Source organism: Varroa jacobsoni, unplaced genomic scaffold (genome assembly GCF_002532875.2).
Source record: "Varroa jacobsoni isolate VJ856 unplaced genomic scaffold, vjacob_1.0 scaffold_1448, whole genome shotgun sequence".
Taxonomy (NCBI): Eukaryota; Metazoa; Arthropoda; class Arachnida; order Mesostigmata; family Varroidae; genus Varroa; species Varroa jacobsoni.
The window spans coordinates 1-16,839 of NW_019214350.1; the positions used below are offsets into that span (position 1 = coordinate 1).

The 16,839-nt window shown below is 40.2% G+C and overlaps 1 protein-coding gene across 2 annotated transcripts; it reads right to left on the reverse strand.

Annotated features, from left to right (window-relative positions):
- Positions 1–1,862: 1,862 nt before the first annotated feature.
- Positions 1,863–12,194, reverse strand: LOC111270131 (putative NADPH-dependent quinone oxidoreductase VAT1L). Of its 2 annotated transcripts, none has more exons than XM_022850183.2 (8): positions 12,031–12,194; positions 6,760–6,853; positions 6,447–6,546; positions 6,066–6,211; positions 5,640–5,708; positions 4,697–5,101; positions 3,846–4,004; positions 1,863–3,608 (listed from the first exon to the last, which is right to left on the reverse strand). In XM_022850183.2, the coding sequence occupies exons 1-8, from the start codon at positions 12,177–12,179 to the stop codon at positions 3,561–3,563; spliced, it is 1,170 nt and encodes a 389-aa protein (XP_022705918.1). In that variant the 5' UTR covers positions 12,180–12,194; the 3' UTR covers positions 1,863–3,560. The 2 variants fall into 2 exon arrangements, with proteins under 2 accessions (XP_022705918.1, XP_022705917.1); XM_022850182.2 differs by having other exon boundaries at positions 4,685–5,101.
- Positions 12,195–16,839: the final 4,645 nt, after the last annotated feature.

Sequence of the window (16,839 nt, forward strand, 5' to 3'; positions counted from 1 at the left end):
TATGGATATATATGTATATGTATATATGTGTATATATGTATATATACATATATATATAAGCATCCGATCTGTGTTTGGTATATAATAGTATGCATTAGTCTATGACCATTTTACGTCTGTCTGTTTGTGAATGGACACAAGTAGATGAGTCTGTTCGTGTGTCATGTGCGGCGTCCTGAGTTGAGGGGACGTCTATCCAATCCCTTATTTTTTTAGGTTTTTATTGTTCGTATCCTCCGTTTTGAGAAGAAAAACATTGCAACTGTTGGAGCGGCTGCGGGCAGCTCAAATCTCGTGGTTGTCCATCGTTCTGTTGTCAACAAGACGGCAATTGTCGGATAAGTTAGACTCGGTCCACAAACGGTCGTTGGTATAACGTACGGATCGTAGGAAGGTTTAGGTAAATTTTGGATCATTTTCCTTTTATAATACTCACGCCGTTGCGGGGAAAGCCCAGTTCAAACATTCAAGAATGAATGGCTGTTATATTTGGCTCAAATTTTATCTCATTGTGACTGTGTTGTTGCTACCGTAGCTATTAGAGAGAAGCCAATCGTTATCTCCCATTGGCGTATGCTAGTCAGGTCTCTATCGAAATTTGATTTTTGCTTTTTGAGATTCGGGGGAGAATTTTTACACACAATTTTAACTACAGTTACTACAAAAGCCGAATGAGCAATTGCACTACCATCGGTAACATTTCGTGGAAATCGCTCGGCCCTACAGAATTGGCAGTGGCTTCAAGGAAACGTGCAAGGTGTCTAGCGTGCCTCCTTAGCGTATCTTCTACCCTCAAAATGATGCACTTATAACACGAAGACTTTTCTTTCTATTTGATGTACATATGTCTAAAAAGGGATGGTTGTAAGGATGAGCAGGAAAACAATGGAATATGATGGTTCGTTGATACGAGTCCAATACGCCAGCCGCTCATCTGGATGGGTTTCAGGAGCACTTTTTAGCACAGCGCGAGTAAATTACTGAACGAGCCGTTACTCGGTATTCGACAGTTCTTTATCGTAGTCCGATTTGTCGCCTAGTCTAGTTGCTTCGAAAATAACGCAGATCATCATCATCTCGAAAACGTGTACCTCATACTAACCCTTCTTCTTGTCTCTCGCTTTTTTTTTACGCTTCCCGTCAACTTCATGTCGCTTATGTAGCGTTAGCGTACCTGTTTATATAGTAAGCGTAATAATAATTTCACTGTTTCCGTTATTCATTGCCTGCCTTTGCACCCTACGTCTACCGTAATACAATTGCCACAATAATATCGATATCAGCCAGTCAACGATTAAATAGCCATATCAATGTCAGCATCCTCACACGTCTGGCTTTAACATTTCGTTATACACTTCGTGTCGTCCTCCTCCTCATCATCATCATCATCATCATCATCATATCAGCTACAATAATCATTGTAATCGTAATAAGTCCAATTTCACATGCCCATTATAATAGCTTTTATATATATATATATATATATATATATATATGTCAGTCAAGCAAATAGGTGATTTGAGGCGGCTTTTTTTAAAATAATACAGACGAATGAATATATGGTAATTTTTTTTGTTTTTTTTTTTAAGTTTTTGCGCTTCGTCTAGTTTGTCAACTTTTTTTTGGCGTATAGAAGATTTTTCCCGCCAACAAAATTAGCGAAAAATAACTTACGAGCAGCATCATTTCACCTGTTGTCCTTACCTAGTTCATCCATTTATATATAGCTTTTTTATGGTCTTTGTAATGTTCTACTCGTGTCTTCCTATTTATAGCATTTTCATTTTGATCACCTTCAACCACATCGTTTCTTGCTTCGCACTCGGACTGCTGCTGGTCTAATAGTCAAAGGGGCGGCGACCCTCGTTGGACTAATCAACATCGTTAGCATATTTATTAACAACGAAACAAATGTTACCATAGTACCGTTTGTAGCTCATTCCTTCATGATGGTATCATAGATATGTGTACCCTCAGCTAGTTGTCGGTTCCAATTGACTTTAAGGAACGGTCCTTCTGTCAGTTACCCTAACCTTCCCTCATCAGGGGTAAAAGATTTCACGAACACTGCCGTTTACCCACTATTCCACGCTAAAAACATCTCCATGAGCGCCAACTAGTTAACGAAAGCTACGTCACCCGTTGATTTAAAATTGTTCTGATGATAGATCTGTATCGCACTTGCCGTCTCTGGTTTATCTCGATTTTCTTGAAATCTGTGTTCCTGTTCAAAAGAAACCTACAAGTGCCCTGTTTACCGCTGATTAGGAGACCTGACAATAATCTACGCAGTTAGGTCAAGGTAGGTTATGTCGCCAAAAACTTCACACCCATGCAATCGCATTCAAATGTTGTCATTTTTTAAAATTACAATATATTTATTATTTCTGTTATTATTATTATTATTATTATCATTATTATCATCAATCTCGGTATCCGTAGCGATGTTGTATCCAATGAAAGTACGTACACAAAGTACAAGATCTTCTAAAACTAATAATAACGAACAGCACTTTTAATCTCACTGTTCGTTGTCTCTTCCACTATACTGCTAATACTGGTAGTATGGTGTGTAATAAAAAGATCTCTCAACCGAATTTGCCAGGATGGTATGAGGACGTTTATGGGAAAGGTGAAGCGATAGTCGTAGATAGGGAATTCTGCGCTGGGTTGTGTTAGCCTTGCCGCGTTGTTTGACGTTTATAACACTGACGACAAATTTCCGTTATTCGCTAAACGGGTCATCCCCGTCGAACGATATTATCTTAACCGAACTGCATGCAGTTTGTGCTTCTTTCCACCATTTCAACCCCCCAGTTGTAACATTATTCCAACTAGCTGTCCCGCTTCTAATTTTGTTTTGGACCACTACAGTCTGTCGCCGCCTCTTTTCTTGAAACATTGTATTGAGACCCGGAGGTCCATGTCTTTAGAGTTGTGTTTTCTTGTTTTACGATAAAATTGTGCTACTCTCAACGGGGCTCCATCAACAATCGTTATGCCTCTCTCTCTCTCTCTCTCTCTCTCTTTCTCTCTCTTTCTCTCTCTCTCTCTATATATATATATCTTTCGCTCTCTCTCTCTCTATATCTTTATAAATCGCTAGCTCTCTATCAACCGCACTCTTTTTTCCCATATTTCCACAATATTTGCGCTTCTCTTTTTCTGCTTGTCACAGTTCAAGCAACTTTTAGTTTCTCATTTATTCTATTTTCATTTTTTCCGTTTTTTTTGTTATGTCCGTCCATCGTAGTAAATAGTTCCGTCCTTCGTCTATCTCGCTGTTTACATCGGTCATTGTGTTGCTGAGTTAAAAATAAAATGCTCCTAATTATAGTTTCCTTTTTTATCGCTTCAAAAATCTTTCGACGGTCGACATTTAAACATCTTTACCGTACTCTTCTTCTTGTTTACTGCTCTTCTCTACATTTTCGTCCGGGTTACCATTGTTCCATTTTCATTGTTTGTCTGAATAGCGGTCCTGAGAGAGTGCTTTGAGCCTCGCGAGGGGCAGCCCCAAGACCTCCCGCAAGGTCATCATTGCGTTAGGGTGTCCCAATTTACTCCTTCTTCTCGCCGTCTTTTTCTGCCTCGCCATTGGTAGTTGCCTAAAATTAAAAAATAGCGATTGTTCATAAGCATCACGAAGGGTGTACGACACGCTTGTTGAGACCAGATGTCATGCCAATACATCTTACACCTCGTGAGATGCCGGTCCATATAGTAACAATTATGACATCTTATTAGAAACCGGTTCCTTCTTAGACGTTCGACGATCTTAGAACGTCAAAAGTTGAGAGAGGGGGAAAACAAAAAAAAATGTAGAAGAGCACATAGTTACATACTTTGTCATCTTTTTTGGTGTCATCCTTGGCATCGCCATTCTCCTTTTTGTCCTTATCGCCTTCAGTCTTTTCGTCTTTTTTATCCTTAATATCCTTTTTGTCCCCGTTCTCCTTGTCGGCTTCCTTCTTTTCCTTGTTGCGTTTCTCTTTCTTGCTCTCCTGAATGAGCATTCAGTAATGTAGATGAGGATAAAAATGTTAGTTACGCTACGTGGCAATATCAGTTCAAATATACATTCAAGCCAAGTGAGCAGTATTTTGTATATGCATGCATATAGGACTATATCTTGGTAGGAATTAGATAACACAGTACTAAATATCAATCAAAAAACTTATTAGCAAATTTCACTAAAAATCAAATTTCATAAAATTTCGCTGGACAGTAAATAAAAACTAGACAAATACAGTAGTATAATTACAAGTAAAAACATAGATCAACCAGAAAGCAAATATCATGCGCGATTTTCGCCCACCTAGTAATACCTAATAAATTCACAAGTATAATGTGTCGTATTATTGAACTATAGTATATTTGCACAGTAATACATCAACTAGGCCCTGCAGGCAGGAATAGAAGGTATGCTGGAGAACTTGATTCGTGGATGGCTGCATAAGGGCAACAAGCTCATACAGCATCTGCCCAGCGCATAGGCACACTGCACTACACACGAAATAAAGCAAGGCACGATCTTACGATGCTGATGCAATCAAACTGTACTCGATGCACGAGGGTCTCCCTTAGAATCGCAGGCCAAATGACAAACACACTAATCGGTAGCCACAAAACACAGGATTTTTGCAGGACTAGGTAGGTGAGGATAATGGGGGGGGTCACGAACCTTTCTACCGACCTTGACGGGCTTTTCGGGCTCTGCGGGCCGAGGCTTAGGCGCTTGAGCAGGATCAAGCAAAAGCTTGCCGAGATTGCGACGATCGTGCATTTTCTGCATGGCTTCAGCTATGTCCTCGAAGGCCCAAACGGAGTCAATGACAGGCGAGATCTTCGAGGCCTTGAAGAGCTCGAATACGGTTTGGACTTTACGAGCGACGTACTCGTGTTGGCCTTGCTGGAATAGAAGGTGACGAAGATTGAAACCACTGATGGACTTATTGTCATCGTAGAGCTTGATCGGGTTGATACGGTCCACTTGCCACCAACTCTTAGCGAACGAGAATAGATTCTTGGTCTCGCCCGACACGAAAAACGAGGTGCCATATAATACGTAACGACCCATAGGCTTCAGTAGAGCGTAGCCCTGGAGGTACAGCAAAATAGGAAAGGAAAAGAAATAATCATTCGTTAATAAGCATCGCGTTTCCCCTTGAATTTTTTATTTTCCATTTTAATAAATGCCTATGGATTGACGTAAAGTAGATGAGTCAGCAAACAGTTAGCATTGCTAATGGTATAATGACGTAAACGTCAGTCGTTTAACAGGCTTAGAAAAAAGAAATAAGTTAGTAAGAACACTCAAAGTGAGATAACATACCTCACTCGGTTTTATACAAGTGATCTAGTTTCGTGTATCACATGAACACGTTATTAGGTATACGAGCAGATAGTGGTTGATCTCCGCAAGAGCTCGTTTTCGAGCTACGACGCGCAGGTTTTGTATTCATTGGTTATAAGTATTTGTCCCCGTGATAGCTTAGGGGGGTAACGTATTTGCCCTGTTTCGTGCTGGGAACCAGCCAGCCGTCTGCTGGGATGTCCAACGATGATACCGAGTGCAGAACTCGAAAGTGAGAGGTCATATGTATTTACTTAACTCAAATTTCCCTTTAAACTCTAACCTTATTGACGTCTTCTCCGCAGGAACAGTCTAGAACAAGATCGACTCCCGATTCAGCAATCTTTTTAACCTAGAAAAATCAAATATCGACTTTTAAGACACGTTACTACGCACGTACAATAAGTTGATTCTCTTTATCGTTCTACCTACGTCGACACCTGTTTATCTCCGAATTTCAAATTAGAAATCCATAACAAACTCTCAAGCTGATAGATTAGCATGATTTACTGACCAATCTATAATATAGACGAGTATAGGAAGATCTCAACGAATGAGAATTATTGTTTCTGTTCAGTGTTGCTGTGTTGGATAAATATTTAAGCGCGGTAAAGTGCCACCTAACCGAGTGATTCACTCACTTTTTCTTCTTTTTCCATAGAAAATTATACAAATTTGGTGGTGTCAAATGAAGGGCGCGATCGCCTACCTGGGTAACATAGCAGCTCTCGCGCTCAAGTAGATGTTGGCAGACGTCCTTGAGCTGCTCATGCTTGGCCTTCGAGGCTGTTCCAATGACGGTGACATCAGGAACCATCTTGCTGAGCTGGGCAAGCGCTTGGCCCACACCGCCCCCTAAATTATGCCAACATTAAAAATCTCGCCAATTGCACTTGTATCGCTTTATCATAATAATTCTCATTTAGTTTAATTGCTAGAAATTTAGCTTATGCGTTTGTCATACACCAACCAGTTTCACTTGTGAGATAGCACCCCGTTACGTGAATCACAATTTGTCTCAGGGGCTCAAAATGAATATAGCGCGAACCAACTAATAAAGTAAAAAGAATAAAGAGCAAACAATACGAACCGATAGAGTGTATGAGAATGATTTGTCCCTCGCAAAGGTTGGCCACATCGAAAAGCAACGCGTGAGCTACGGTGTAGTTCACCAGGAGAGCGGCCGCATCCTACGGAACATTACAATTGGCATCAGTTCACATCAATTATAACAAAAAGATTTTAAAAAGAGCCGAGACAGGGCGCTAGAAATACATTAAAATTGATTTTATTCGCCTATATTGAACAGTTTCCATTTGCAGATACCTTGAACGATATAATAAATAGAAAACAAAGCCCAATTAGGACGTAAAACCCTCGTCATATAAACATCAGGAGCGAACCTGGTAAGAGACTCCATCGGGAATTGGATAGCAATGTTTAGCTGGCACAGCAACTAGTTCTGCCCATGCCTTCATGTCGGAGATGGCGCACACCCTGCAAAAACGATTGAACCCATCAGTATCAGTAACACGTCAACAACAATAGAAAATAAGCAAAAAAAAATGTTCGTAAAATATTGAAACCAGCCAGCCAGCCTACCTGGCGTGTTTCTATGAATTTTTAGGAAGCAAACCGTTGTGCATAAACGAAACAGTCATCACCCACATTTATCTATTACACGTTATACTTTCTACTTTCAACGAGAAAACAAATAAGACCCTTCAGCCTACCGTTCACTAACTATATGAATACCTTAATTATGTTAATTAAGAAATACTGACATGCCTGCTCTCCGATCTTCAGACACCCGTCTAATGTCTTCTTAATAGCCATCTCTTCTCTCATACTGAAAGACTATAGAACGTAATTGCCAAAGCGAATTCTTCACATTCAACTCTTCATTTTTTATGGCTACGAATCGAATTAGTCGAACCCCCATCGGGGGACTATTTGTAGTTCATGAACAGGATCGGAACGAGCGCCGGCGTAATAATAGAGCGTGTGCATTGGTGAAAAATAGACTAGAGAGACTGAAAAAGGCAGGAACTTGAGGGAAAGGCCGAATACTCTAAAAAGGAAAACGAGCACTATGGCAATGACTAATCGCAAGCTGCTCACTCATTGCTCCTGGCAACGACGAGCGTATTTTCACTTTTTATCGATTATAAGTCAGAGAAGAAAGAAGATCACCCTTGAATAAACTTTAGTAACACGAATATGTACGGAATATCTGTAGTGCTCCTGCAGAATTGGTCCATTTTGTTAGTCAACTGGCGACTCAGAATCGGTTTGTTTATTAGGGGACGATAGAGGTTTGTTTTTGCTATTTGGCAGTATAGTGACGAGTAGTCGATGACAGGTGGAACGCGGGCCCAAAAGAATGATGCTGAAAGAATTAGTACTGCTTTGTAACCCTACATCATTTCCCAAGCGGCACTGCTAATAAAACGAACAAACGGCCATCATAATTGATGTCAAGTTTAATTTTCAAGTATATATATACTCCGTATCTGCAGCGTATACATCGTTTCCTTCACAATCTGTACGGACTATTTGCCTCGGGTGGCGAAAAGGCGCCCATGTAATTTGAAGCATACCATATGCCCTTTGCTAAGCGTCGGCCGAAAGACACAAAGGTATCTAGTGTCTGCGCATGTGAAAAGTTCGCATAAATAACGATAAAATTAGTTTCTGCGTAGCATACAATCGTTTGCGTATCGAAGTTCGAAGAAACCCTCTCTGTAAAGGTGCCGTTGGTTGAGAAGAGAATATTTAATAACGCGGTTAAAAAAGAAGCACTCGACAGCGTGCTTGAAGTGCGTTTTCGAACGGCGAGTCACTTCATCATCAGCAGTGTTGTAACAGAAAAACAAAAAATTTATGAAATTAGTTTCGAAGCGGCAGCGGTAGCGGTGGATGTATCCTTCACACGTCGATTGGCACGAATTTAATTGGCAGTCAATAGTATATGCTAGACTAAATCTAGTAAATCTGGTCATGAAACGTATTCCCCGTATCCGGATAAGCTTTAGTATTACCATGATCAATATATGCAGAAATATTGTCGTCGCCGAAATACTGTTTCGTAATGGCGAAATTATGAAAGTTGTTACGAGAACAGGTCCGAATCAGTTCGAAGAAACTAACTAACAAAATTAGAAAAATGCAAATAGCAAATTGGTCTGTTGGACGTAGCAAATAAATGAGCACAGGGCCCGGAGCGCTTCTTCGTCTTTCGAAATTTTTCGCTACGGTAACCATCCAAGGCGATCGGTGCCTATAAATAAGGGGCGATCGCTTTAAGTTCAATGATGATCTATTTTATCACGGTGGATGTTTTAAGTTAAGCTGGATTTGGCAACACAAATACCCATCAGCCACAGCGCCGTCGGTAAGAACTGCGGTGTCGCGATGCGACCTTTAGCAGCGCTTACACGCTGGATAAGCTCGTTACTTGGACCTTTCTTCTATTCTATTCTAGGTATTATTTATGTGGTCAATCCTGGGAATTTTCTATATTTAGGTGTACCATCAAGGACATGCCCCACTAGGAGTCTGACCAAAGCAGGTTTTGCTGGACTTGTATCTATGAGTTCTTTCGACGACGACCTGTGTTTCGAATTCTACATCCGGTTTGGTATTTCAACACATGGCTGACCTGGGAGCACGAAATGAAGTGTGTCTAATGCCACGGTCTACGAACCTAGACCATAACGTATTCCTAAAATTGCCAGGCAAATACGTTACCAACTATGCTGTCACGAGAACCTCGAACACAGACCTATGAAACAACGTGGCAACTATACTATATATATATATATACTATATATTAGTCTAATAATACCGACTTCTAATTGTTCCCTCACTTTTTACTTTCATGAATATTAATAACTGGTTCTTTTCGATGCTGAGATTCGAACCACCGTAGCAGCACGCTTGTTAGTTGTGGTTGCTATGGCAACACGCTTAAGCAGATGCATACTACCTACCCGCACCATGCCAGACTTGTACGGGTAATTAGACTAGACATCAAATGTATGCATACGCAGACGAACTATTATCGTCACCAAGTACGGAAAAAGATTCGCGATAAAGGAAAAAAAGAAATAGGCGAATCAAACTGACTTCGCAAATAAGACGGCATGTATGGATGGCAAAAAGCAAATCATGCTTCAATTCATCTATCTGTGTTTAGGCCACTGCGCGCCTGTTGCCTTGTGTCGGCATCAAGACAGGGAGGAGTTTGTCAACTCAGTCCGCTTACCCTCGTTTTCTGTTTCGTTTTCTATTCAGATGTGATTATCCAACCGAGAAAAGATAATATAAATTTGTTGGCCGACCACGACATACCACCTCTAAAGGAATGTCGACAACAGCAACGGAAGCAGCAGCACTTATGGCGGCGGCGGCGGCACGAACGTGCGAGCAGCATTGCCGTTAACACACGCATATAACGTCGTTACATTATTAACGTATGATTTGTCGCAAACATATGGAATTCTCGGGCTTTTACGCGAGTCGTACTTGAATAGTTTCTTTGCGGACCACTAACAGACGTTTTACTATAAGGATTCGACTCCGGTAACTAGCTAAACGAACACTTTGTGTTTAAAAAGTCACAGACTAGTTTGTCACATCGCTATCAAAGATTCAGTCAAAGCGAGAACATACTAAAATTGCATAGCATCCAAATTACGATGCGTTTCTTGTTGATACAAAAAATACGCTAAAGCTGCCGTCAGTTTCGGGCAGACCCAGTTCAGCTGAGCTGCAGCGACTCGAGCGCCACTCAGTGTTCTATCTTCAAGTGTTGACTCGCTCCTTTTGTAAACTGTTTATGCCATCCTTCCTCTACCATTGACTCCTAGCTACGTGCAAAGCGGCCACATTTTCCGCACTGGATAGCCACTAAGCAAATTCTAAGAAGTACCTCTGCGTTTAAAGTGTAAAACTTTAGCAAGAATACATACATTTTTTCTACAGGTCGTCCGAAAAACACGTACATTGCAAGATACAACATGTACATACTGTTAAAGAGGCTAGAACGATATGACAATTCTTTCTTCTCAGGGTGTCATTAGTTGAAAATAACAATGGCAAGACCATAATTAATTTTAAGAAAATTAAGTAAGAATTGCGATCGTGATGTCGTGCAAGCACAAAGGAAACGTTAGGCAAGCACTAAACTTGCCATCAGCAAATTAAATGTCCATTATATTTTAAATTGTAAATGGAAACGTTACATTCGAACAATGTATATATTCACTGTAATATTCATGTAATATATCATCCGGATAGAGGAAAACAATCTCTTAGAAAAAAATGGATACACCATTTTCAAGAAAGATTGTTTCAAACAATAAAGCTACATTAAAACTAATTAGCACGATTAACCCACATAATTATACTTATCGGGCATCGTTAACCCCCGTGTGACGTCATATAAATTCATCAAGAATTAATTACAGGCCGAAACGGCAATACTAGCAAAGAACTAATTGGACCAATTTGAACTTACTAAAAGAACCTGTTTTACCAGACAATTCAATATGATTCGATGAAACTCGAAAAAAAGTGCAAGTTTTATTTCGGAAACAACGGACATATGCACACTATTATCACGATGGGATCTCATATCTTAGTTAGAATCTTTTAAACAGATGAATTGGATGACGAAGCCCCATAAAATACCTTGTCTATTCTCCTAATGGATTTTTTTATAGGAAGAATTGGAAGATAGAATCTACGCCCGAAAAACGATAAAGATTTAAGAGACGCAATTGCAAGGATGCATCACAACAGCAAGCTAGCAGCTCGTAAGTTTATAGCCCATCATTGTCAGCGATAATACTTTGAAAACATCTACGGTAGAAGGAAAATATATACATTATGCGTAAATTTTTGCAATTCGAGTATTAATTACTTGTAAATAACATCTGTAGTTACCATCATTCAAAACGACGCTCATTTTTAAAAAAAAAGTTCTTATAAAATAAGATAATATTACTATTATTGTTATTATTAGAAATATGCGTTATTTTTATTTATATAATAAGAACGTACTCTGTGTTAAGTGACTTCACGTACGCAGCCCTACCCACAAATCCAATACATGTTGGTTCGTTTAGTACATATGCAAGGATCCATGTAAATCATTCACGAAATAAGACAATCGAGGCCTCGGAGAAAAAAAATGTAACAATATTAGATAAAAGTAGTATATGGCAAATGCATTATCAATAATACAGAGGACGAAACATTGTGCCGGCTACTTGAGTATTGTCTCAGCAGAGGAGCCAAACTAAGACGGTATAATAATGCTATAATAAAACGGATTATCTACTTACAACAGATTCGCTGCTTGGTACGATCGTTATAAACCGTTATAAAACAAGTGTATTAGTAATTATCATCATTATTATTATTATTTAACAAGCTATGGATTCAACCTGGTAAGATAAATATAAAGGCAAAAGTATATAAGAAGCGAGCTAAGAATTTATCTAGAAGCAAAGAACGTTATTCGATGTATGATACGTGGACCGTCAAAAATATCTCATAAAATATCAATTCGGGTTGATAGAGGCAATCCATTAGTTTATACATTTACTAACTTAGTTCATTTATTAGCAATGTTGTCACAAAGATGTACCTAGGCAATCATAACACACCTTTGCCCAACGACGAAGCTCTCAACTTTTTCGCCTACAGCCTCAACAACTCCAGCAAGCTCGCATCCCATGGTAAATGGTGCCTTGGGAAGGTTGTCGATGGCACCCAGGCGCGTCATCAGGTCGAGGAAGTTAAGTCCGCTGAACATGGAAAGACAACGGTGACAATTAAGGCATTTATATATTGTTTGTTCTATATGCTAGATATGATTGTACGGTTCTAAAAACAGCTTTGCCCACTGGTCTTCCCCTGCCGTAGTAGCTATCGCTAAATTTCCCTATCGAACAAACGATGATAACAATAATAATAATAAACGTAGCTACTAGAGTTTATAATGGCAAATCTTCTCAACCTACTTCGTTTTTCGGTAAAAAAACGACTGTTTTTGTTCGCTTATTGCTAGTGCTGCGTTGAAAAGCCCTTTTTGCGCGTCGTTGTCATCGTTTTTTTCGGGTCCGAAATTTTTTCCCTCGAGTTTGGACTCGACCTGGAGAGGTATAGGGGATAAAACAGCACTTACAGTACTTGTTATCTATACTGCACCGAAATCAGAAAGCTGTAGAAACAATCCGGGATCCGTATGCAGTGTACAACAAGGATCCAATAGCTGGAAGAACCATTTAAAAGTAACTTGACAAGTAAGTAAGATATTCTCCGTATAGAAAAACACTGTATAGAACTCTTTCGAGCCCGATGAAGATTGCCTCAAGCCACCGTTAATAGAAGATGGTCGTTAGATGGGTCTATATCCTTTACCTCGAGAGTCTCTAGCGTACGTGGAACAAATTTAGTGGGGTGCTTCTTTAGCTTCTCCTATATCTGCGAAGAGTCGATTTTGTAGATTCACTGTTTTCCACTAACATACTCAACAGCGAAAGATTATTCTGAATTCAACAAACTTCGTGTTTTTAAAAGCTATCAGTGTAGACAAGTTTAATTCTATGTAAATATCTAGAAAAATCAAGACATTTAATGTTTTCCATAATTCCTACCAAATGTTACATTGATTGACATTCGAACAAGTAAAACGCTTATGTAAACTCCAATGTCAGCGGAGCAAATTTTTTGAGGTTGTCTATGCATGTGACACCGATTTAGGCATCGTGGGTTGTCCGCTGCGACCTGATAGGAGATGCATATCAGTAAACTAAAAATGCGAATGAAATCGACCCGTCAAACTAAGAGATAGAATTTCAAACGGACGTTTCGGTTACACTTTCGAATCGGTCATTGCCTGCAACGGCTCCGCAATTGCGTCGGGCTAGGTTTATGATATGGTTGAATTGTGTGCAGCTGAGTTCGTATAATCGAAGGCCATTTATTATTATGTTCATAATACATATTTCACACATTGTGTGTTAAAGAAATATGCTAGGGCAAGATTAACATAAGTGAAGGTGGCTCCGTCTCAAGCTGTTTATTGACGTTCAACTTTATTAGCGGATAGGATCATCCCACGAAAATCTGCTATAACGCGTAGATACCTTAAACACAGCCAGTTGCCCAAATTTATTGTGAATCGATTCCTTATTGGTTAGAGGCGAAGTCGCGCTAAATCTGTAACAAGGCTAAAATCCATTTTTATACGAGATTTTGCTTCCAGACAGAAAGAACAAGCTGTTTCTAAAATTTTCTAGAAAGAATGTTTTGCATTTTCTCGCAGTATCATTTCTCGTTGTCATGCTTATTTAATATAATTATCGTTAACCGCGATCACAACTTCGATTCGGGACCTGGACCACTCATTAGTTATCTTCAAAATCCACAAATAGCTTTTTATAATAATTATGTTTTAAGCGATACTGATAGATGTAAACTTGCTAAGGTGTCACTTATTTTCAGAGCAATTAAATGTGGGCCGATAGCAGGCCGAAAGTCCAAATATGCAATTACTCAAACATGCAACAGTTATTCAAAAACGCAGAAAATTTCAAAATCACTAACCGTTAAAGTTTATCTACACGATCCAGTCAAGAATTGACATTGTGCTTTTCAAAATGATCGTCAATTTTCATATATGAAAAATCCAGCTCAAAAATGGGCTTTTTTTTTAGACTATCTTAATCATTTCTCGAACCCTTTAAGTCTAGATTCTATGAAATACCTTCCGGCTTGTCTCTTCAAATCTTCCCCACATTTTTCAGAAACCGTGTGAAAAGTGGCAATATCGTAGACCGTCAAATTTGGGCAAAAAGGAAGCTTAAAATATTGAACATATTAGATAATAGCTGATCTTTGCTCAAATTCTGAAGCGACGCGCTGTCTTTTTACCGTAACGTTTCGGCGTTTCGATCTATAAATAGTTGACCTTCATCTCAAAAATATCGAATCAACGGGTATCTTTTACAGCAGACAGTCAGCAAAAGTGTGTCCGAATTGTAACCTTTTGCTATATATATATATTCCTGTATCTAGCCCACTGCTACTGCAGCTGTTGTTGTTGTTTTCATGGTCGTGGTTGTTATTGTGGCCATTGCCTTCTCGTGGTCGTGGCCATGGCGCGTCTATACGAGAATACCAAGTGCGCAGTGCTGTCCGTCTTCAGGGTTATCCGCGCTAGCTACGTTTGCCTTTCGAACAACAGCGCAAACGGCAGCTCGCAACAAGCAATATGGCGAAACGCATAGACGTAAATCACATGAGCCGGGCTTACATCAACGATATCAATCGTTGCCTATTCATTAGTTACTTCAATCAGGCACAGAGGTCAAGTGCCACAGCGTCAGCTATGAAACCCCACCTGACTCGACCTGCTGTTTGGCGTTCGCCGCCAGCCGATTCGATCTTAGTAAAATACAAATATGCAGTGAAGAGCGCGGACCTTAGGGACAACAGGAGCAACATAGGCAAAAAAAATTTATAGACATTTGATATAGAGAACGTGGGCCGGCGGCTACTGCCGCGGAAGTCTCGCTGTTGTCACCAGGACGACTGTTGTTGCCAGCGATATCGTGGGGTGTAAATATAGATTGAGTCCTATTATATTCTATCATCAACAATCTGTTCTCCTAAGTTTCCACCTGAAAATCGACGTGGAATCGTTGCTAGTTACAGAAGAGTTCAGGAGAAACGTAGCTGGTCGGTCAGGAAGGAAGTCTGACTGCCCCGGCGTATAGCTAGAGCCTACTGCAATGAGGTGTTACTAGGGCGATCTAGTGGTACATGTGGGTGTCATGTGCAAAAAGCCGGAATGTCCTTTAATCGACGCCGATACCTAGAACATCGACGGCAAAGAAAGTGGTAACGATTTAATTTGCCAGAGCGTTTTTTACCAGTGAATTAGACATTTGATGAGCGAAAAAGCTTATAAGGAGTGAGGCCACGTCCCGTTTCTCTCGTGGGAAAAGATACCATTTCGAGTGTCACCTGTTTCTTCGAGAACTAAGGCGGTCTTTCTGGGTCACAGGCTGTGCAAGCTGACTATGATCGCGCCTTGGCCTTTACTTTTGTTACGGGTCATAGATGACAGGTGAAGTAAGCAGAAATAATAAAACAAGTCATCAGCTCGAGCGACGACAGCCTAAGCCTTGCTAAATTATTAAATACGTTAGGATTCTAATAGGTCGCTGTGTCTGCTTGCTTACTTACTTGAGCAAGTAGCTGAAGAATTCCGCTTAAACACAAAGCGAAGTCGCGAAAAACTAACAAGGAGAAAGCCGAATTCAAAATGCAGCTCACACATCGTGCAAACACAGAAGAAGCGGCAACTGACTACTGTCTTTTAATTCAATAAGGACATATAATGCAATACAGATACATTTTTTTTTTTTTTTACAGAAAAGTGATTTTCCTCTACATTGTAACTGACGACGTATTATTTTCAATGATCGTAATCTTCCTATCTTAGCGTTACAGGATCACGGAGGCCCGCTCTATTATTATCGAGTTTACTATTCGGTCCTATCCATTTGCCTCCTTCACTAGTGCCGTGTGACAGCACCAGGTGTTGTCGTTAGCGAAGCCGCTGGACACAGCGGCAGTCGCGTCAGGAAAGCAATATTACATTTCAAAACCTAAACGTATGGAAGTTTCACTTAGATTGACACATTCTTGCCGGTTACCGTCGACCCAGCCAAAGGACTGCCAAAACCCGGGACAAATACGAAGTGGCTGCGAGACAACTGCGAAGCTCGGTGTCATCTTAGGGCGGCCGCAATAGCGGCTATCGTGGCTTCGCTGTCATTACAAGCGTCACCTCAAATCAGTCTGCTGCTGGCGGAATAATACCTGGCTAGTTCATACCGGAGAAAAACGGAACGGAAAATATCCATTACAATTATCCCGTCACTCGTTTATGTGTCAAGCACATAGAAGTATCTTTAGCAACAAATGTATTGATAACAGTTACGCCGCAAAATGTCGCAGCAAATGACGAATTGCTTGCGTTCTTTTTCTCCGTTTCTCATTGTACACACCCTCAACAAACTCCTCCTGCGCCCGACTACGTAGGCAATCGACGAAACCAATGGCGATTCCGGACGATTAAGTATAAGATCGATTAAAAACAATAAGACCGCACAAAGTGGCGCGGGATGCGATTTTGGCTAGATCAAAGAAATGGACTAGGTACTCTTAGGCGACCGGAAGTCACTCGTAACTGAAACTATATTATAAACATTACGTATCGTATGATGACTGCGAAAATTCAAAGAATCGTCAGATAGAACAACACATAGATCCGGTGTGTTGCTACTGCGTGTGAGATAACTATTTCAGTTAATCATAATGCATAAGAAGAAGCTACCTCAGGCTGTCTTTCTTTAAGAGTATCGTATTTATAGTGCAATTGGATATACGTATATATATCT